This window comes from Helicoverpa armigera, chromosome 7 (genome assembly GCF_030705265.1).
Source record: "Helicoverpa armigera isolate CAAS_96S chromosome 7, ASM3070526v1, whole genome shotgun sequence".
Classification (NCBI taxonomy): Eukaryota; Metazoa; Arthropoda; class Insecta; order Lepidoptera; family Noctuidae; genus Helicoverpa; species Helicoverpa armigera.
In genome coordinates, this window is record NC_087126.1 from 9,478,519 (window position 1) to 9,502,030 (window position 23,512).

At 36.9% G+C, this 23,512-nt stretch overlaps 2 protein-coding genes across 4 annotated transcripts; both read left to right on the forward strand.

Moving 5' to 3' along the window:
- The first annotated feature begins 4,261 nt into the window (after window positions 1-4,261).
- On the forward strand, window positions 4,262-7,530 carry LOC110372176 (uncharacterized). The gene is made up of 3 exons (XM_021328741.3): window positions 4,262-4,422; window positions 5,504-5,703; window positions 5,837-7,530. Exons 1-3 carry the CDS (start codon window positions 4,397-4,399, stop codon window positions 5,968-5,970), a joined length of 360 nt encoding a protein of 119 aa, XP_021184416.1. The 5' UTR covers window positions 4,262-4,396; the 3' UTR covers window positions 5,971-7,530.
- A 767-nt stretch (window positions 7,531-8,297) lies between these two features.
- Window positions 8,298-23,152, forward strand: LOC110373123 (ionotropic receptor 25a). 3 transcript variants are annotated; one of them, XM_021330284.3, is made up of 12 exons: window positions 8,300-8,552; window positions 8,758-8,907; window positions 9,155-9,457; window positions 9,696-10,110; window positions 10,234-10,348; window positions 10,445-10,684; window positions 10,853-11,241; window positions 13,125-13,328; window positions 13,605-13,790; window positions 17,967-18,299; window positions 22,069-22,309; window positions 22,905-23,152. In XM_021330284.3, exons 1-12 carry the CDS (start codon window positions 8,474-8,476, stop codon window positions 23,004-23,006), a joined length of 2,757 nt encoding a protein of 918 aa, XP_021185959.3. In that variant the 5' UTR covers window positions 8,300-8,473; the 3' UTR covers window positions 23,007-23,152. The 3 variants fall into 3 exon arrangements, with proteins under 3 accessions (XP_049703360.2, XP_021185959.3, XP_021185969.3); XM_049847403.2 differs by lacking the exon at window positions 17,967-18,299 and having other exon boundaries at window positions 8,298-8,552; XM_021330294.3 differs by lacking the exon at window positions 8,300-8,552 and having other exon boundaries at window positions 8,769-8,907; window positions 9,162-9,457.
- Window positions 23,153-23,512: the final 360 nt, after the last annotated feature.

The window sequence follows — 23,512 nt, forward strand, 5'->3', positions numbered from 1 at the left end:
CACTCACGCACTATTTCTTTTGAAGTAGGTCTATTAACGTGTGGCTAATGTACTATTGTTATTTGCGCTACACGTCACACGCAGGTGTCAAGGCACTCCATATTGGTTTAAATTACGCTTACGCTTATCCTGTTAAAATAACCAATCATATGAACGAATAAAATGAAACAATATCATGTTTTATTAGGTATGCTCATTCCGGAGTAGACACTTTCACAATGTTGGTGTACCTAACTGTATACAGATTCAATAATAAATAGACGCCGCTATGGACATAAAGGGCTGGCAATCTGTCGCTTGCAGCCCTAGCTGTTTTGCACGTCCCGCTCAGACGCGAATTTAAATAGGTACCTAGGGAGGGGATAGAATTTAGGGTCGCTTCACGCACCAACGCCGTCTTTTTTTTGTCTGTAGGCAAGATTTGATTCCTCGCATAACGTAAACTGGCCGTTGGTAGTTTAAATCCATGTTCAACATTTAACATCTGTGTATTTGATACAGTTTTTAACTGGATTCCATATCCTACTCATTAAATTCGGGGTCATAGGACAACAAAATTATAGTGTTCCTGTCTCGAATGGCACAATAAGCAGGACTTACCTACTAGCCAAATATTATAGCATCCGGTGCCTACTGAAAATGAACGTGATCGTTTCATACTCACCTACATACCCACCCACGTACCTATGTAGGAACATTCGTGACCGTTTCACAGCAGTAGTATGGTAGGAGTGATTGACAACGATTGCCAACGCCTCGACACTGCTCGCAGCCTCGGCGTGCGTAGCGCATTTACCTACCTACCTAGATATATTCTTGCATGCCTGGGTACTGGGACTTCATGAGTTCAAACGCATCGCATCTCTACCTTTCTCGGTAGGTACCTATCTATAACAAACGCTACATAGGTACTCGTATAGTACCTCTATCGCCCGCTTTCGCACTCCAATTACCTACGTAACTTATAGCTATCTACAAAACACAACACTCTATGGAATTACCTGACATATTTGATGGAGTTCTTATGCGCCTGCCTGACTAGCTGTGGGTATATAGCTTGTACTTATACTTATTATACCTACCTAGGTAATGTGATGAGTGTCTAGTCTAGATGAAACTTCGGTCCGCCTCGCCTTTCGCGTTTATTAGTACATACCTACCTATCTATTTAAATATAATTAATTAAATATTCTCATAAGTACCCATTAGCTCCATAATCATTATAGGTATGTGTTTTAGTATGGCTAAGGATAAAAATTAAGGATACCTAGGCTAAATATACTGTCTAACAAACTCAACATGTAGGTAGCCATATTAAAGCTTGTAGATACCAATTTTTTTGTCCTGTGTCCAACTTTGAACTTTATGCGCAAGGTTTAAGGTTCAAAACGTAATTAACCTATTGAGATCAATAAACCAATCTGCTTGTTAAAAGGTGCTCTGAAATAATGCCTTCTGAACACTGCATAGAGTATGAAATTGCATGATAAAGTAGACACATTAATTCGTAGGATGTTTTGCTTGAAAAAATGTAAAATTTTATTCGGTAACTTTTGAGTTCCTGAATAAAATCCAAAAAAATCCGGTTGTAAATGCCAAATGAAACACGAGATACCTTTTGAAGAGGTACCAAGTAAGTATTAAGCGCGGAGAATTGAATTCATGTGAGTCAGTAGTTAAGCACTCCTAGGGGCAACGCAAATAGAAGACGGCGAGACGAAGGTACGGTACAGACACGGCGCAGATACGGTGCAGGCGGGATATCTGCGCAAACAGACGCGGGGACGATACGGCAAGTTAAGTCATTATAGAGCGTGATATTGACGGGATAAGACATGTATTCCTCTTCAGACGAAGATGAAGATGCACTGGCTTTGCTACAGATTATTAATTTACAGCAAAGACCAAGAAGGTATTGGATACATCCAGTGTGGAGAAATGCCGAAGAGCACAGGTACTATAAAATAATGGAAACATTATATACAGTATGAACAAAGATACGTAGCGATATATTTTCAACTGTTCAAATTTTCGTCCATATGGATATTTAAAGGCTGATTTACATTGATACAGTAGCTAATCCATGATTTTAATGAAAATCCGATGTAATTTAACTTATTATGATTTGATTTATGTATTTCGATGTTATTCGTATTTTAAAGTAGTTAAATAGCAAACATAGCGGTTACATATTGCAAACATAAGTACAGTCGACAGCACATCAAGCTATACAGTTTGACCTTGAGCACACCTTTATTGCACTTGTAATAGTGGCGGCTTTCGTAGCGCAATGTTACACTTGATGTGCTGTCGACTGTACATAGGAATTATAATGATACAAAAGGAGGGAATTAGTATTCGAAAAAAAACCGAAAGGATGTGTATTAAATGTTATTTCCACTAAATAGCACCTTGTATAATTATACTCTGTGCCGTACCGTCCCCGCGTCTGTTTGCGCAGATATCGCGCCTGCACCGTATCTGCGCCGTGTCTGTACCGTACCTTCGTCTCGCCGTCTTCTATTTGCGTTGCCCCCTAGGATGACCATGCCTGAAAACCAATAAACTTGATTATAATACTAGTGAGTCGAAAGTGATACGAGTTTACTGAGTAACAGATCAGAGGACCTATTTCTATTTTAGAGTTCATTATTTTACCATAGACTTTTTTTTGTGGGACGCGTGCATTACGCTTGGCGCGTTTTTTCTTTGATCGTGCTCCGCACAGTCCGCACTTGAGTTATGGCTACGCATAAAAACTAGATTTAGGAAACTATTCAAATAAGATGTCTAACTTAATCACGTAGGTAGGTATCATCAAGGCACGTGGACGGATCACGAACTGTGTTCTGCTTGACGAATTCATATTCTGACGAAATCACCAACTAGTGCCAAGATTTCTTTTAAAAGCCATCGACCTATCACGGGACAACGTTATATTTTGCATCTAGTTTGAACCGTTAGTATCTTTATTTCTATTAATATAAAGAAGAAAATGGAACGGCAGGACGTTTTGTTACTGCTCTCTCATGTTGGCTTTAGGAGTCATTCGGACAAGACTCGGACTTACGCTTTTCTGGCACAAGCGAACTGAGATTGGCGGGAAATAAATGCGTTCTCATTGCAACGTGGTGAATTAAATGCGTCAATTAGAAAAATTATAATTTAAATAAGAACAAAGTGGAAATAAAATATAGATACTACCTCGAGCAAACTGTCGTAGATATGCTAGGCATTACGCCTACCTAATACTTTAAAACAGGTAGGTTGAACAAGACAATCGGGCATTGAACTCTCGTAAACCAACACGTAGTTATAGGTAGGTATTTATATTTCTATGCATAATAAATTCATAACATTACCATTCAATTATTGTACTCGTATCATAACAAAATTACAAAAGGTAAAAACATAGGCAAGTACTTAAACACGGCAAACAAAACGTAAACGACTTTTATTTGAATTGTGAATGCTACATTTCATCGTACCTGTCTACAGGTTAGTTAACCTGCAGGCATAGTATTGCCTAGTTCCTTGTTCACTACGCACATGAATGAAATTATGCCAATGCCTTCATAGATAAGCGGAGGTACAGTCACAGCCATAAATTGGTCCGATCCCCACATTCAATCGACCTGCGAACGTATGTACGGTACGGTAATAAATAGGTATAGGTGGAAACCTACGCTAGGTGCGTGTGTAATGCCTGAAACGATGAACCTGGTATTTTATGATGACATTAAAAAGTTACTTTTGAAACAGTTTGTATGGAAAACACAATATCAATGGAAAATACCTACGCCCTGGATATTTTTAGCTTTCCTAGGAGCAATTCCTTTCAATATAGTTCTAGGCATTGAGGCATTTTGTAACAATCTTCTAGGAAGGTAGCTAGGTAGGTATGTGTTTACTTTACTGATTTGTGATTTGATAGCGCAATTTTATTTGCATTACTTCACGTTTTAGACGTAAAATGGGCTTTTTAGTGTTATTAATTTTCCAGAAGAACTCCCATTTTATATTATTTTGTCTCGTTGGAACATTTTTAACGATTGTATTTTTTTAAACAGACTAGAAAGAGGAAGGTATAGTGTTGCTTGACTCTGTTGTTTCGAGTTTGATTCAAGGTTGTCTGAAGAAGAATATGAAACCTACAACTATCTCTTTCTAACTAGCTTCATTCGCTATTCGTTGTTTCACCGTCTTGAAGTAGCCGCAGCTAGCTTCACAGCGAGTGCGCGTCCCCGCGCGAGGCGTCGCGCATTATATTTTTTCCTTCTTCCTCCTTCATTTGGTCGTCGGTGTTTGTGCGGTGAACATAGTTGTACGTTGCGCGTAACACGTGCTTATAATTATTTCTTTAATTTAAAAGTATATCTAAACAATAAAAAACATAATGGCAGACGCAGCAGTCGAAAAGAAGTAAGTTTTTTTAGTTGAATTAATTCAGTTTTGATAAGTTTTACGGTTTATTATTTTTGGCGGCTTCGAAAACGTGATCAAAATGGCTTCCTATTTTTGTGTGAAATGCGTGTTTTCTATGTACATTCAGTGTTTTCATAGTGTTTAAACATTAATTTCGGTACAATAAGTTTGTGCAATGGTTAATGAATATTGTTTGCAAATGGTACTTGTTTGGTGATGCTTATTTTGTAAAATGCCGCCAAAGATAAGACACGCGGGAAAATGTTCATTTTACTGATAATCGAAATAACTAAATTTTTGAACTTCGGAATCAATATTATTAAGTTCAATATGTGCAGGAGAATGTGACGTGTCGTTTTAATTATATGGTTTTTCCTGGTGTAGCGTATTAAAATATGTGGAAAAGTTAAAAGCACGCCGGGCGGCGGGCGCGGGGCCGCTTGTTTTATCCAAGATGGCGCTGTGTGCGCGGCGTGCCGGCGCGTAGCGTCGCCGGACGCCGGCCGCGCGCTCGTTTGAATTTGCCGAGACCTCGAGTTTTGCAACTCAGGTTGCTGTTCGGTTACGTTATCGCAAGCGTCGCGTGTTGTCATTAGTTATTTTTAACGCTTTACGGCTTGCCGTGAAGTGTAGCTGTGTAGCCCACTGGAGCGATTAACGTATTCATTCAGTAAAGGTGATCATGGTTACGTTCAGTTTCCTCTGTTACAACTTTCCCACATGCAGCCTTGCGCAACAGCCACTTGTTTTTGTTCCGGCAGACTTTTCCTTTTCTGCCGCCCCACTTAGCCGCTGAGCATTGGCCGCGTGTGGAACTGTTGCATTGTTATGTTCCGTTACTGAGTACCGACTCGCGCACTTCGCATTATCCACGGTGCGTTGGTATTTAGATTGAAAACTTACGTGTTCTAAACAATACGTTTTCATTTAATTGTATAAACTACAATATACAACTCAACTTATCGCCTTATATTGCTCCAGAATGATTTTACAAATAAGGCAATCTGATCCAGCCTGTTAGCAACATAAGTTGGCAAAAATATAATCAGTGAATAATATTGAAATGTTACGTTTTCAGGGAAGTCGCACCCGAGGAGGTCACCTCAACTGAGGCGAAAGAGTCCCCAGTGAAGAAGTCTCCCGCCAAAAAAGTAGCGGAAGCGCCGGAGAGCAATGGCAAGGAGGAGAACGGCAGCGAGGCGGCGGCTGAAGACGCTCCCGCTGAGAATGGCGACGCTGATGAGAGCAACGACGCCACCGAAAACGGTGACGCCACAGGTAAACAACTACATTTTACACCACCTTCATTTTACGTACCCAATTAGTTAAAAAATCACTAAGTTTCTACTCAATAACTACCTCTTATGTCTATTACGAATTTTATTCTCACATTTACATTTTTGTTTTACAGAAAAGAAAGAGGCCGGTGTGAAGAGGAAATCTGTCCCCGCTGACAATGGTGATGCAGAGAAGACCACACCGGAGAAGAAGGCGAAAGTAGCGGAAGAAGCGCCACCCGCTGAGGCTGAGGAGGCGGCCGCCTAAAATTCCTTACCAAAACTACCTCGCTTGGTTTACTGCAATGCAACCATGTTCATTAGGGCTCAACTCAACCCATATACATATCTACATTTATAAAACAAATAATACTACTACTTGGACTTCCTAACATGCCAAATTTTACAGACAATAGATGATATACAATAGAATTTACCTGGATACACATAGTCTTATGTGTCATATAGCTACACAATACTTTTAGATTCCCTGACACTTAGGAAGTCTTGGTAGTTTCCTTTTACAGATTATATACAGCATGTACAATAAGAGTTGAGCTCTTTTGTGACCGCACTTATGTTTAGGTTTATAATACATTGTGTATTAAATCTTACCTGTGAAGTACCTGTAAATTGTAAATTTAATGTTACTGTCAGTGGCAACCGTAGTGTGCATCGCAGTGAACTGAACATAATTGCACGAGTCGGTTTAGGTGTTGTATGCTGTTTTTGAGTATTGGTGTCTATCTCAACGGACTAGTAGCGGTGGATTATTGAATTGAAGGTTACATGTATCGGTTTACATAATAACGCCAGTAATGTACTGCCAAAGTAATTCACTAAGTGTGAAATCAATTCACAATCCGTTCTGTGAACGACGCGTTTTTTAAAACAGCTTCCGAAAAACAAGGATTTTAGATAAAGAATAAGATTAATTAAAAGTTTAGATAATTAATTCAGTTGTAAATTTAAGTTAGCAGGTAAAACGCACATTTTTATATTTCATAGGCATTATTACTTAACCATTTGAACATTCCTTTGACATTTTGGTTACGGTTTGCAGTGTGGACGAGTAAAGGTGCGTTTTGAAAGCTAGCTGCCGACTGGAACTGCCGACGTCACGTGCCGTGACTGAATTAAATCGGCCGCAGCTTCACAACTGGTTCTTCAGATATAAACCGTTCATGCCGTCGCTGCAAGCGTTCGGCAGTTGCAGTCGGCAGCCATAGCATTGATAACGCACCTTACCTTCCTTGAGTGTTGGATGGAGTTTGCGTTGACATTATTCACAACTGAATATAATGTGACAGTATTGTTTTACGCTTTCGAACTCCAGCCGGCGCTCTGGGTAGACCCGTTATTTAAAATAATTGTTCACATTGTAACACTAATTTTAAGAATTTGGAATTTAATTAAAGTTCAAAGTTGACAAATAAGGTGATAGTTCATATTGACATAACTTTTTTGTGCTATTTTTTGTGTAATTCTATGGACAACTTTATTTTTCTTATATCCTGTTTTTCTAATTTATTTTCTTATATTGTGATAGTAACAGACCTCGAATGTAAGATAACCCTTGTGGAAACGAATCTTCATTTATATTGTCAAGTAAGTTAACATTTTGTGTTCTTACTATGATAAATATTATTGTATTAAAGTTGTGACTAACTCTTTCAGATTGTCTCTTACAATACTTAAATAATAATTTTGATTCAAAGTACATTTAGTATTAGATTTAAAGTAGCGTGTACAGTTTACACTTTACTTCTCTCAACTGTGGAGTTAGTGTTTGTAAAACATTTCTGGCAATAAAATAGTCCAATCATAAGATTGTTTTTGTTATACCCATATTATAAACATACCTACCTAACATTCGCTTTATCAACGTCAAAATACTATCAAAACTAGATAGGTACGTAAATGTGAAATATTGACCTGTTTGGTTGCATACCCACTCTTGGTAATACCTACATTTAATTTTTTTGCATTATTTTGCATTGGCACTAATACATGCCTAGGAATTGTTAAATACCTTGAGAGCGATTTAGTACTAAGGTACTTTTACAGACACGCTTCTCTGTAACTTTCAATACAATTGTTAGGTACCTACAGATTAGTCTAGCCTTCCTAGTGTACCTACCTACTTCAAGGATAATTCTATAAAGGGCTATAGTGTATATAAACGTCTGCTCTGACGTAATCAGACTTGTGCTATTAGTCGGATGAGACAACCTAATGACTAGTTCTACATAATATCTAGAATATAGAATCCTGTATTTGTGCCACATGGCCCACTATGTAATTAGGTACACGCCAAGAAGAAATACCACAACAAACATTACTCGGGTTGTACGCGAACCTAGTCTTTTTTTGGTTTAAATTATGTTAAGAGCGTACCTATAAAGTTATGTTATTAAGAATTAATTTAAGATTTCACAAAATTGTGCAAGAAAAAGATAAATATTTGTTATTTTTAGCTGATATAAGGATATCTTAAGTTTTGATATCTGAAAACAAAGTAATTCTGTGATATTGTAATGTATATGCCTACTTATATTAATTATGTTGTCTGTTTATGGTCTTGGACAAACATTTATAAGTGATGACCAATACATCGATAGGACGAGCCGATTCAAGGACAGACATTGCCGTGGAAACTATATGGTACACAGAGTTAGTGGGTAAACCACCCCAGTCGCTGCTCAGATAGCTAGACGGTCAGTGGATTGAGCGGCAATAACGATGCGCGATATAAAATAGTGATAGAGAAAATGTCTACAGTTACTGTGTTGCTCTTATTTAATTTAGTTCATATAGCTTTTGGGCAAACCACTCAAAATATTAATGTTTGTAAGTAAATGCAAATACATGCAAAAAAATACTTGAAGGCATTTCTTTGTTTTTAATGTTCTGTCGGCTCCATAGATTCTGTTGTGCCGTATGGCCTCCAATTCTTATTTTCAATTTCTCAGTATGACTCACTGTTAACGAAGATTTTTTAAAAAGATTTTTAAATAGACATCTTATTCATACAATGCGTGGTGTTTTCCTACAGTACTGATCAACGAGGAGAGTAATGCTTTGGCTGAGAAGGCATTTGAAGTGGCTAAGGAATATGTGAGACGAAACCCAAGCTTAGGTCTTGCTGTGGATCCTGTTATTGTAGTGGGAAACAGAACAGATGCAAAATCATTTTTGGAGAATGGTAGGAATGTTTTTTTGGCCTAGATCTTAGGCTTAGTTACCAGTCAATTTATGTAAACCTAGCTTTGTAAATATTGTTTGTTTGTGTTCGTACCTAGCTGCAGTCGAGCAGGATTAATGGAGTGTCAATTGCGTTAAAAATGTATGCATCACGTTGTTTATTTTGGAGATACAACTTGAATGAAATTCTGAAGAACGTGATAAACGGTCATAATGCCAAATATAATGTTTGATTCAAACATTTTTAGTTTGCAGAAAATATAATGACATGCTCCTGGCGAAGAAGACTCCACACGTCGTTCTCGACTTCACAATGACCGGCGTGGGCTCCGAGACCATTAAATCCTTTACAGAGGCTTTGGGCTTACCCACCATATCGGGATCTTTCGGACAAGTCGGTGACCTGAGGCAATGGAGGACCCTGAACGCTAATCAAACAAGGTTCTTACTGCAAGTCATGCCCCCAGCTGATATTCTTCCAGAAGCGATAAGAGCTGTCGTCACTAAACAAGATATTACAAACGCCGCTATTATTTTCGACGAATTCTTTGGTAGGTTCAATCATAAACATTAACAAACGTTCGCAGTTTTATCGTATCAATCAATAATGACATGTTTTCGACGTCAAGCGTGAAATTCGAACTAATATAGCGTTTATGTGAAGGCTTTCAAGGCCCCACTTTGAAACTGTTTAGATAGCGCCCGCATAACTTTATCCGTTAATTAAATTTATTGTTAGTTACCAAGTCATTTTAACTGTTCTTGATGATAAAATCTGTTTGTTTACAGTTATGGACCACAAATACAAATCTCTGCTTCAAAACATACCGACACGGCACGTGATCACGCCAGTAAAGAGTTTTGAAGCTAACGAAATTAAAACACAGCTCGAAAGTCTCCGCAATTTGGATATTGTGAATTTCTTTATCGTTGGCAGTTTAAGAACTATAAAGAATGTTCTAGACGCCGCAGATAAGAACCAATATTTTGGGAGGAAAACTGCGTGGTTTGCTCTGTCATTGGAGAAGGGCGACATTAGCTGCGGTTGTAAAAATGCCACCATCGTGCACATGCGGCCGACGCCAGACGCGAATAGCAGAGACCGATTGGGAAAGATTAAGACCACATACAGTATGAACGGCGAGCCAGAAATCACATCCGCCTTCTATTTCGACCTGTCTTTGAGAACGTTTTTAAGTATCAAGTAATGACCTCTACTATTCCTGTTCTAGTGTTCTAGTTTCTACTTTAGTTCACCACGTGCAACGTGGTTTGTCTAAATATATCCTGGCTTATTCCATGAGAGTTCATGCTTATGAATTTCCAGATCACTACTGGACTCTGGCAAGTGGCCAAACGACATGAAATATATTACATGCGACGACTACGACGGCAAGAATACACCAAACAGGACCTTGGATCTCAAAACGGCGTTCCAAGAGGTACGTTGACACATTTAGGCAGGAACATTTTTTGTATATCTAATTATCTAGACCGAACGTTTACTACCGGTTACGTGTCATTGGTTTTTTCAACAGATAAAAGAGACGCCAACATACGCTCCGTTTTTTATTCCACAAGATGACCCGATGAACGGCAGGAGCTATATGGAATTTAGCACTGATTTGCTAGCGATCACGGTCAAAGACGGCGCTTCTATTAGCAGCCACTCGCTGGGATCCTGGAAAGCTGGCCTCTCGTCTAACCTAACCTTGACTGACCCTAATAACATGAGTAATTACTCCGCGCAGCTAGTGTACAGAATCGTCACAGTCGAGGTGGGTAAATGAACTCTCCTATTGTTTAAAATTCGGTTGGCAACTTGATAAAAATTCGTCAGTTTACTTAACATCAAACTGTTCAAACAACAGTGTCATTCTCGTCTGGAATTTTGATAATAAACGCACGATTTTGTTGAAGCTTTAGAAAATCTATTTTTCTTTTAGCAAAAGCCGTTTATTATACGAGACGACAAAGCCCCTAAAGGCTTCAAAGGTTATTGTATCGACCTCATCGAGGAGATTCGGCAAATCGTTAAATTCGATTATGAAATAATACTAGCGCCCGACGGCAATTTCGGTACAATGGATGAGAATGGGAACTGGAACGGAATTATCAAAGAGCTCGTTGATAAGAAAGCGGATATAGGCCTAGCTTCGCTGTCCGTTATGGCTGAAAGAGAAAATGTCGTCGACTTCACGGTACCGTACTACGATTTAGTCGGAATAACAATAATGATGAAACTGCCAAGAACACCGACGTCCCTATTTAAATTCCTAACTGTTCTGGAAAATGACGTTTGGCTTTCGATATTGGCTGCATACTTCTTTACCAGGTAATCCAATGACATCATTCGCTTAGCTGTGGGCTTAAAAACCTGTCCTTTATGACGCTGAACTGCTCCAACTCATGATACAATTTCCGAATTCTTCGCGGGTGACCTTATTTTGTATCCCTCTCAACTTTTGCATACAAGAGAGAGACCATGCGATTTTAGTTCAAAACCTGTATTTTATCATAGCGGTTATAAGCGTTCTGGCGTGCGTAATCTGAAAACGGGCGCTCATCCGTGACATTTTGACATTTATTACGATACATAACGCGATCGATGGGGCAGTGCCCACCTGCTTCCATTATTTCTTATCTGATTTTATGGAACGAGGTCAAACGATGGGCCTAACACCTCATGTCGGTACGTCGGAGTAACTATTTATTTATGAATATGGCTGTTGCACGTGCCAAGGGAATCCTTATTAATTAGACCTTTGCTCTAGTACCCGCCGTAGTAAGTAGTAACATTGAGGATTTACGCAGTGTTCTGGAACGTTCTTACGAACATACAGTGTTACATTAACGTCTACAAGTATTTTTATAACAATTGTAGTAAGGACTGGATGCTTGTTAATAATGTGACGCTACATAAGTACTCAATTAATTAATATTATATAATGCAGTTGCAATCAAGGTCTTTGTTTATAAAGGGTCAGTTAGTTTGTAAATCATGCATATCATCCAAACCTTGCTAACGTTGTTGCTAGAACTCACATACTAGGTATTAGGTATTTACTTGATAGCATTTGTTTTATTTTTGTCACTGGTCACCCATAATTTAATATCAAAACTTCATAATAAATAATGACGAAATACGAAGGCATAACAACTCATGATTCTTGTATCGTTGTAAAATAAATATTTTTATTAAGTTTCTGTTTTTGCTTAAGGAAACAAACAGTCCAAAAATAATTACATTTCAGAAGAGCAACGTTCTTTTTTTGTTGGTGGATATGCGTCGAAAAATTAGTCACAGGTTTATTGAAAAGACTGAAGTAAAATGAGTTCGCGTAGCAACAAGTTATCCCCAAAATATAGCCATTCAATTTTCGACTCTAAAAGCTGTTGATTTAGAGCTGAAAATTGGAATAGCATTTTGAAATGACTGGGTACTTATATGTATCGCTGAAACATTTTGGACCTAATGAATAGCATTACTGTGATATTCAGAATATAAATGTGCTCCAACTTATTGAAAAACGAAACGAATTTGGCAAACGTTTAAAATAAATGAAGAAAAAAAGCGAATTGTAAAGTTTTGTGCGTTTGTCACAGAATATAGAATTGCAAATACTAATGAGTTCACTAAAGAGTCTTTATGTTCCGCTGCATTTTTTAAACAAATTTTCATTTTGAATTTGGAACAAAGATTTTAACGTTTTTGTTTTTTAATAATACAGGCTACTAAAATAAAGTAGATATGCATGTAAAGAGGTATTGTAACAACTACAGAACGCGAAACAATAATATTATTAGTGCGGTCACACTGAGCCATAACGAATGATTAAATAATCGGAGTTCAACGAGGAAAAGTTGACCTAAATCTTTTCTATTTATGTCCTCACGCATGATTTCATACGAACTTAACGGGACTGAAAACCGCACACAAACATAAACACATAATATTTTATAGGAATGTGTTTGAATTTGACATAAATAGGATAACTTGCTGGCTAGCGGATGTATAAAGCGATTCACAGTCACGTTTTGTTTAGGATGCAGACCATTTTTCTATTTCAACACAGGCGGGAATCATGAGTCTTTGTATTTTATTTCAAAGTTCCTGGAAAATATTTATTTATTGAAGTCCGCAGCTTCGGCAATCGGATATTTATGCATCTTCTAATAGTTTTATATTCAAAACATTGAAGGCCAGTTTCGTTCCAGTTTTTTGATGTGGGTTTTCGACAAGTGGAGTCCATACAGTTATCAAAATAACCGAGAGAAATACAAAGAGGACGAGGAAAAGAGGGAGTTCACTTTGAAGGAGTGTCTATGGTTCTGTATGACGTCACTAACCCCTCAGGGAGGCGGCGAGGCGCCGAAAAACTTGTCTGGACGACTGTTGGCGGCCACTTGGTGGCTTTTTGGGTAAGATTAACTACAAACAAAGTAGTAAATACAAGAAAAGGAGTAAATCGGTTTGGCACTATTTAAAAATGAGTACCCGAAAGGGTTTTATAGGTTCATTATTTACAGTACATAATTCAAAAGCTTTTCCTCTAAAGAGGTCGTACAAGCTCGATCCAATCCTTTAGTAAGAATTAGTGACGTCACCAAAATGGCGGCTGATTTGAATTGGCATTCTTGCATACTTCATATTCAAAAAGCGACCGGAAAATCAGCTTTAGATACACCTTTTCGCAGTTTCATCATAATCGCATCGTACACGGCCAACTTGGCTGCGTTCCTGACTGTTTCACGGCTGGACACACCTATCGAGTCGCTGGATGACTTGTCAAAACAATACAAGATACAGTACGCCCCGCTTAATGGGTCGGCGGCCATGACTTACTTCCAGAGGATGGCTAATATCGAGGAGAAGTTTTATGAGTAAGTGTTAAACTGATTTAGTGTGATTGGAGAATGATTTGTGCAAGGTTTCCATCTATATGCCTCCTTCCAACCATATTATATTACATCTGCATTACCCACGAATTTATTTGGGGAGAGAGACCGTAGGCCAATCTCAATATATGCCGTTAGGCGTATGCCATCAGCGCAAAAAATGTATTCAAAATGATTAGATACTCTTATGTCACGTATTGTGAAAAACCATGCGATAAAAGCATTTTAATGGACAGAATTTACTATGCAATTAATAATAAATATCTATTTTAATCTGCTGATTTAATATATCAGTTAATAGCTTTATCGGAATGCAGGAAACAGATAACTCATAAATAGGTTCCATATACTGAAAAACCTATTCAAAATATTGAGCGATAATACAATTTTCCTTCAAAAACACAAAAAAGATGTTGACATTTATAATTAGGCTGAATAAATTGACTTTTCTGAAATGTCAAATGAAATTATTTTTCCTTATTTATCTCAAAATTGGGCCACGAAACTCTGACGCGAAGTATACGCATTTAATGAATTTGCTTTTTCCAAAATTTGTGTTACGCACATACGATTAACACTAAATTTATAACTGTCACCTGACAGCAACTGCCTAGGTAACCTACTGACCGAATTACATTTTAGGTAACCTAGCATACCTAATAAATGAGGATAGTAGGCCTACAATGATTCACTATAGAAATACATGATTAAATACAGCTTTGAAAACGAAACAAAGGACTGAAATTCATTTTACAGAACATTAAATTTAAGTCTAAGTGTTTGTTATAGAAGACGTTTTTTAGATTACCCAAGAGAACGGGCCCTATTTTATTTCTTAGATCTTATTGTTTCTTGAAGTAAGGGTTTCCAAGTGCCCTTAAAATTTAAAAAATCACTTTACATGACCTACTTAATTGATCATTATTTTAGCCATTACGGGGCCTAATTCTAGATCTCACGTTTTCATCACGACTGTAATTTACATAACAATTCTTACATTAATAAATTAACCCACTTAAAAAGTCTCCTGCAAAGTTACAAACTATGGCTTTATCTCAGAATCTTCTAAATTAGTCCATCTGCGTACCGATAAGCGTTATCATTCCTTATCGGTCAAACGGCGCCAACACTTTCGTTTTAATGTGAACTTTTTTTATTTTTTCTTTATAAATATTGTAGATGTTTAATCTGTGATTAAATAAGACGTGAAGTCATTCAACCTCATTATTGAAATTAGCTACGCTATAGTTTAGACAGGAAACAGTAATTTTATCGTAATTCGCTTCGGTTTTTGGTGAAGCCTTAATTATTTCTTTGGGGGCTTTGGTATGGAAATATCTTTGTGTTGGGGTGTCAAGCTCCAGGTTTGCTGCTGGTGGTCTGAACTAAATAAAACCCCTATTTTCGATACAAAGAACTGTAATATTTACTTTTTAAATGTCTCTAAAATCTAAAACGTTTCCAAAATCTTTGCATCTGCAACGCTGATTTATTTAACTATTTCGACCATTTCAGCTTATTTATTGAGTTGCATAGACCTCAGTTAATTAACAGCATCTGTGGTGTACTTAAAGGGTCAATACTTGGTCCAGCTCGATAAAATAATAAGATTTTTTTTTGCTGCTCGTCAGTATTTGATAAGTATCTTTTATCGTAATTATAGGTTGAGGTTCAAACTCTCACTATCATGTTCATGGCCATAAAAGTAATAAACTCATAAATTATTATGTTATTCGCTTATCTTTCTTCATTTCGTAATCGGTCAAAATATGCACTTTTATCAGATCAAAGACACGCTATGCAAATTAAAAATGATTGATCTTGCAAACAGACGAGAACGTAAGACAAAAATGTCTTTTTTTAACGAAGAACACGCGAAAGATACGGCTATATTCAAAAAACCTTATGTTTCACTTTCAGCCATTTGATTATGAGGAAATGTCGACATATCCGCCATCTTGGTTGTTTCCCGCGCAACAAAGACGTTTAAATCAAACTTCAAAATTGGAACTTCTTCAAATTCCGAATTGTCCCACTGCACCCAAATGCACGTTCCTTTACACTCAATACCTGATTGCACTGGTATCACGAAGGTCAGCCGGCACTCGCTGCGATTAAAACCAAAAAAGATAGCCAGGTCAGGGCTAAGGAACTGGTCATGCGCTCATTAGCAACCGGATATTGGCTTTTGGATTAAAAATTATATGAATCTGGGGACATTTCAGTAAGGACTCATTTCTCAAATCTCCCTTGAAAGCCTGCACTTACTTACTACTTAAATTAAAGTTTTCAATATAAAACACCATTTTTTCGGTGTTTACAATAACCGTCATGTTAATTGATAATTAATTAGAGTAGGACAAATCTAGATCTATACTTTCTTTAAACTAATGTTTGTTGAACTTGTGGCTCACAATTGGTTAAATTGATATCAAATACTAACTTCCTGCAAACCACATAAAATGATGTAACCCATTCAGTGATTACGCTAGAGCAAGTGCCTGGTATTTGCCAGTTTATCGCCCACCTAGTACGTATAGTAGTACTAGTGACCTAATTCCTTTTTCTAGCTCGCAAGAAAGATTAGCGAAGCCCGGTTTTCTATTACTCCATTGAACAGTTATAAGCTATTGTCGAGAATGCTCTTATGGGCCTTTGTTAGTGTTAGACTCAACAATTGAAATGTTTATAGAGAATTGTTCAGAATTAAGTTCTAACAGTTATTGTGGGTCTTTTGAGTTTATATTTAGCTCCACCATATTAGCTATAAATTGATTTGACGTTGATGAAGATCGATCTCTCGAAGTCTCGAGATTTTCAAAACAAATATGACGTATTCTTCATCTCTTGCTCGACTTGTTTTGAATGGCCCACTTCAGGCAAAATTTGACAGTCAACATACTCCAATATTATATAAGTTATGTTCAAGTGTAGATCGCCTTGACCTTTCTGTACAAAAAGGTTCGATATATCAACTTTAGCTCCAGCCAAGGTGATGTTAATTCAAGTTCTGCCCATCAGAAAAAGAAAACAAGCGTGCACTATTGAGTATAAATAAACGAATCGATCTGACATTTGCTAAAATATAATCGGCGACTAAAACAAAAGAGAATTAGTCTTAGTTAACAGCTCAATGTTTCTGAAATATCATCATTTGCTTTGAATTAAATATTTGACAAATGACATGTTATTAAGATTTTTGGGCTGGGTTAGGCTGCCTTAGGGGTAGTATGGTGCTTCAAAACGGACTAGCATAAAACATTCTAATTCTCTGCCCTCGCAGTACAGGTCTAACGTCATTGATTTCATGAAACATTAACTCGATTCTACACATTATTATAGTAGTCTAGACTAGACTAGTAGTGATTTACTAAGACAATTATTTAAGACACGCTCCTTAAAACTCGTTACCGTACCATTCATTACAAACCTCGAGGTGCCCAAACATTTACTCTGTCGATCAGTCATTTGCTCTGCGATCCTTAAAAAATCTATAGTCTCCTCTCACCATGGTCATATTATAGAATTTTGCTAGCAATGTTCCTAATGGGTCTCTAAGAAGCTACTGCCATTGTAAAACTCCCGAAGCTTTGAAATAAATGACCACAACTGACGTATTAACCACCGTCACGAACTCATTATTACCTCCTGGCTTTTTTCTCAGAAATACATCATTGTATTCCTTTTTTCAAAAGCCTCAAACATTTTGTGAAGATCATTTTTAATGAGTAGGTAACATGGTTTCCGCGTTATGAGGCCAATAGTTACCTCGTTTTGACATTCGTTCAATATTTAATGTTTATTTCGTAGATTGATTATGTAATTAATTTAAATTATCGTTTAATTATGTAGGTATGTGTTAAGTATTACGTAGTGAAGTTTTACTGTGTCACAATTGATTATTACTTCGACTCTTATGGCATACGTCAATCTTATGATTAAATTATGGCCAATCGTGATTTTCAATAAGTATTGCTCATGCAATTAGCTGTATCCATGAAACTGTTGTAGTAACACTAAGTTATAACTTATAAATTATCAAAACTACATTGACATTAGACGTTTGCACAAAATTGTAATAAATTGCAACCAAGAACCAGTTACCAAATTCGGTGAATTGTCTTTTATAACTCTGCAGTATTCATTACATTTCAATTTCAGAATATGGAAAGAAATGAGCCTGAACGACAGCTTGAAAGAGGTCGAACGCGCCAAACTGGCCGTCTGGGACTACCCAGTCAGTGACAAATACAGCAAGATGTGGCAAGCAATGGAAGAGGCTGTTCTGCCAAACACCATAGAGGAAGCTATCCAAAGAGTCAGAGACTCCAAGAGTTCCAGTGAAGGGTTCGCTTGGTTAGGCGATGCTACTGATGTCAAGTACCATGTGATGACCAGTTGTGATCTCCAGTCAGTTGGAGATGAATTCTCAAGGAAGCCGTATGCGATTGCCGTGCAACAAGGATCTCCTTTGAAAGACCAGTTTAATAATGCGTAAGTTTTATTTTATAAAATTAAGGTAAATAAATCACCAGCCTGGCCTTTTCTCAACTTCGTTGGGGTCCCCTCCCAGCTTACTTGAATGCAGCTGAGTGCCATTTACATTGAGCGAATGTCTATTTCACCTCCTCAACCCAGCTTACCCAGGCTACCAGATACCCCTGGGTAAGACTGTGTATTATTCAGGTAAATTAATTTACGTAAAAGACATTTAAACTGGTTTAAATTTCATTGTAATGTAACGCAAATAAGATGATTAATATGCCTAACTATGCAATGTGCAATATTTGCACACATTTTATACTATAAGCTGTCCATTGAACCATATATATATTCCGACTAAACAAACAGACTTCAGTATATATGTTCAACGTATCTGGATTCAGTTTACTTAGCCCAAACGCGTAAGTCACATTCTCGGTCACTGACCTCTTAATTCACGACTTCCCGCCAATTTTATGTGCGTGTTGTCATAGACAATATTTACGTGATCTATTTATCGGGATTTCCTTACGAGCGTAGGCTGAACAACGTGACTGAATTATTTTTAATAAAAATTCCAGCATTTTTTTAGGAGTGGAAAATACCCGTTGATGTTAAAAATCTTCATGGAACGTCTTAAATAATACTGCGCAAAACTATAGTCTATCCTAAGAATATCTTTGTATTGAAATAAAAGTAATGTATTGATTATGAACGTGTCCCTGTTCAAAACCCTTGATAAGGGTCCCCCTTTCAAGAGAAGGGCCTCTTTACAAATTAGGTCAGTAACAGACATACAATACATAATCAAGTAACTTCGTAACAATAAATATGTACGTATATTTTAGTAAAGAAATTATGACTATTTACTATAGATTAGGTAAACAGTAAATCTCCACAAGGCAAATCAATAGCTGATAAGGATAACATTAGTTTAGTATGGGAGTATGGACAATATAATCGTTTTTATCCTTCAGGCAGGTAAGTAGATACAAAAAATTTTACCTACTAAAAACTCATTTCTTGTAACCTTTCTTGTATTTGTATTTCTTTCTTGAAACCATAATTGAAAAAATGTCGTGAGCCTAGCAGCGGCTTAGTCAAAATCAAAGGTTTTTATTCTATATAGACCTATTACAATTTCTTACGAAACTTTAACACCTAGGAGTGGGTGGGTCTCATGGAGAAGAACGGAAAAGAAACTCCATAGACACTTATTTCAAAATAGGAAACGCTTCTAACAATGATGCCGTTTTTCACAAAAGAAACAAAAATTATACAAAAACACTGGCAAAAGAATAATCCAATGCTTACCCATTGCCTAAATGTAATACCTACTTAATTTTATAGCCGCTAGTTTAGAACTAATCTTGTGTAGCGTGGAACATAAACGGGTAATGTCCTATGCTAATATCGTAGGTGTGTTGCTAAAGGTGACTGATGACGTTACTTCGTATAAATGTATACTAATTTACACATACGTATTTTGTTTGTCTAGTTGATCTCGGGAAATATTGCTATCATCATCCTCCTGCCCTTATTCCGATTTTTATTTGAGGTCGGCGCAGCACGTTTTCGTCATCCATACTTTTCTGTCTGCCCTCATGTTATTAGCAACAATTTTTCTAACCATATATCATCTTTAATACATTATACCTATCCATCGTTTCTTTGTTCGTCCTCTTCCACTATGTGCTCTGATATTGAAAATGTTTTAGTACAAAAGTTTTAAAACATTTCCCTAAGCATTTTCAATTTAGTTACGAGCCCTATACAGTCGGCTGATCAGTGTCTGATGAGCATAGAATCGACTGCCCGTATCTTTTGGAAAATCTATTGTTTTCTGAAAACGAGGCAAGCTTAACTTATAAAATAAACAGTCTATTTACAGGCAGTAACGAAAAAGTTAGAACAATATGTATTTTAAAAGGTAAATGAGACTAAAGTTTCCTAAGAATAAATTAAATGCTATTTATTCACAAAAGTTCAAACGTTTTCTGTCCACTTTCGCTAAACATTTGTTTGCGTTCAAACCTTTGATATGAACATAAACACAATAGTTATGTTTGTTTGAACTTGTGTTGGACTAGTTACGTTCGATCGTTTTGCTTTCAATGGTAGGCAGCATTAATTCTTAATGGCTTCGAAGCTCTTTCAAGTTCTAATCGATAACCAGCGTGGTTTTAATACCCTACATAAATATGTATGTACACACAGTAAAAGTAGATTATAGGGTTATTTGTACTAACATAGCAATAGTCGATACCTACAAGATAAGCTAAATGTGACCTATGATGAATTGGGATTTCCAATAACATCTTGTTGTAATGAATCATTTTCGATATGCGGTGTTTGAGTCATTGTAAGTTGTAAAGAACTTAAAAGTTTAGGTATTATAAAAAAACATGAACTTTTAAATATAACACAAGTTATAACTACAGGAAAAATAAGAACTAAGTTAAAAATGGTTTCGACAAACGCCTTGAGGTTAATCAAAAATCAAATGCGTCATCAGTCTTAATCTACAAACGATATTTTACACTCAAACTAGCGGCCCTAGTTTATAACTTTTTCGAAAACAGACAGAAAGACGCGACGACCTTTAACCTTGTTACTGTACAGCCTGTTTATCGTCCCACTGCCACAGATTACTACAGATACTTCACTCAGTAGAAAACTTCCAATACCTATTACGATAATTGCCTACTCCTTCGCGTCAGCAACCACTGTATGCTAAAATGCGCCTAAATGCTCAAGCGTACAGCAGTGATTGCTTCGCACCGCGCGATTCCACAGTAATCGCAGGGCTGCCTCTTCGGTAAAATTAAATTAACATAACTTTTTATCTATGTTATTGAGAACTGTGAATATGTTCTGACTTTTATGTGGCAGTTAAAAATTTTATCATTTATAAAATATTTAACCAACTTAAAAAAAAGGAGGTGATTAGACATAGGTACAGGCCAAACTGAGAAGTTTGACTTGTATGGTTTGTAGGTATGTATGTTTGTGCGCGATAATCTCGCGTTTGGCTAAACCGATATCGATGCGATTTTCAGAAAAGGATTTGTTACATTTAGGAGAACGTTTTAAAATAAGTATAATACTTCTTAGTTTGATGATGATCTTCGGAGATGTTCACTAGAAATGAAAAAAAAAACCTTAAAAAAAGAGAACCGACTTCAAATAAGGCACAAAGCCGTAAGAAATAATTTGGTTTTTTTTTATGTTGGTGCTAACAGCTGGTAATTACGAATCGAAAAAGCACCGACATCAAAAAATAAATTATTTCTTACGGTTTAGTGTTTTGAAGTCGGTTCTCTTCTTTTAAAGTTTGTTTTATTATTTTTGTAAGTTTGTTTTGTTTTATATACCTATTGGTGCTGACTGTAGAAGAAACCTAGATAAAACATAATTATATACATCAGTGTGTAGGTAAAATAAAAAAATCCTTAAAGTTACAGCACATAAGGCACCACACGGCATCGTAATGCGCGTACGAACGAACAGCACTATTAGAAGTCGGTTAAAAATTGAACGGCGTGCGCGCGCTTCGCTTGTGAAAACCGCAACTGAATTTGATCCGCCGGCGGACCGAGACCGCTCGGCTGGGCGGTAGGCACTTATAGCGCGCAAGTACATGGAGTGACGGAGGCCTGCCACTGCTGGGCACAGGTCTTCTCTCACATGGAGAAGGGTTGAGCATTAGTCACCACGGTTGCTTATTATACTCTTTAAGCTATACTAAGTTGTAACTAAAATCCACCTCCAACCATTACAGAATCCTGCAACTACTAAACAAGCGAAAACTGGAGAAGCTCAAAGAAATCTGGTGGAACAACAACCCGGAGACCATGAAATGTGAGAAGCAAGACGACCAGTCCGACGGCATATCCATTCAGAACATCGGAGGAGTATTTATAGTTATATTCATGGGTATTGGACTGGCTTGTGTCACTCTTGGAGTGGAGTACTGGTGGTATAAGTGGAGGAAGAGGCCTGTTGTTGGAGATGTTACTCAGGTACGTTGTTTTTTAGGTTTAAAGTTGATTTTATGTGGGTCCTGTACGGACTTTCGCGAATAAAGTATCTGAGGAAAATCTCTTAGACCTGACGCTGTTCTTAGAATAGAATAAAATATCATATAGCATAATGAAATATTTTATCGACGTAAAAAATAGCAAACATTTGCATGTCATCGTGCTGTAAAGAGTGGAAGTTTTAGGCGTTTTATCAGTAGGTACAATTTTACCAAGAAGTTTTCAGCTTTTACAATACTTTGAAGATACTATTAAAATAATGTAGGGGACTCACCCTAGTGCGATCAAGGATGGCGGTCTCCTCAGCTAGCCCCATGTCCCATTGCAGAAGAAACGACAATCATCACTACCCACAATTTACACATACATACGATTAAATTATGTATCCACTAAGAGTTTTTTCTTCGCTCAAACTTTTAGGAAAAGAGCAGAAACTGTAACGGTCTTAACTACCCACAATTTAAGTATTGGTAGACTTTGACCGTTATAATATTTTTGCATGAAAAAGTCGACATAGTATTTTTTCCATTATGACGTTTATGACATATTTTTGATTTGACTGATATTTATGTTTCAGGTGGAGCCAGCGAAATTAACCAGAAACAACGTTGACAAACAAGGTGAAGGATTTACTTTCCGCGGCAGGAATTTAGGTCTCACTTTTAAACCTAAGTTCTAAAATACTAGAACAAAAACTATTATTCGTAGGTATTTTAGTATTTCCATATGTTCATTGATCTCATTTTATTTAAATAAGTATATTTGTGTAGATCTGCCCCTTTGTATGCAAGTGTGAGTGCAATAAACACTTATAAACACCACAAAGTTGCTTATTTATTTGTAAAACCGTATAAATTCCTTTACATACGAATGGGATGCATTGTTAAGTGGTCCTGGGCCATAAGATTGAATAAAGGAAGTATTGCTAATATATATGATATGCATGACGAGCCTACAAGGTTTCGTTTCAATGAAAAATGTTCTAGAAAGTTCGAAGGCAACGTGGTTTCGGAAAATACCGCTTGTTACATTCCACAATATTACTTATGTGAAAATATTTAAATATTTAGACAATTTAGGGTTTTCCGTATTGTATGATTTTTTATTATTTATTCCGTATGATTTTATGGCACGACAAACTAATGAAAATATGTAAAAAAAATACTGGAAGACATTGCTCCTAAT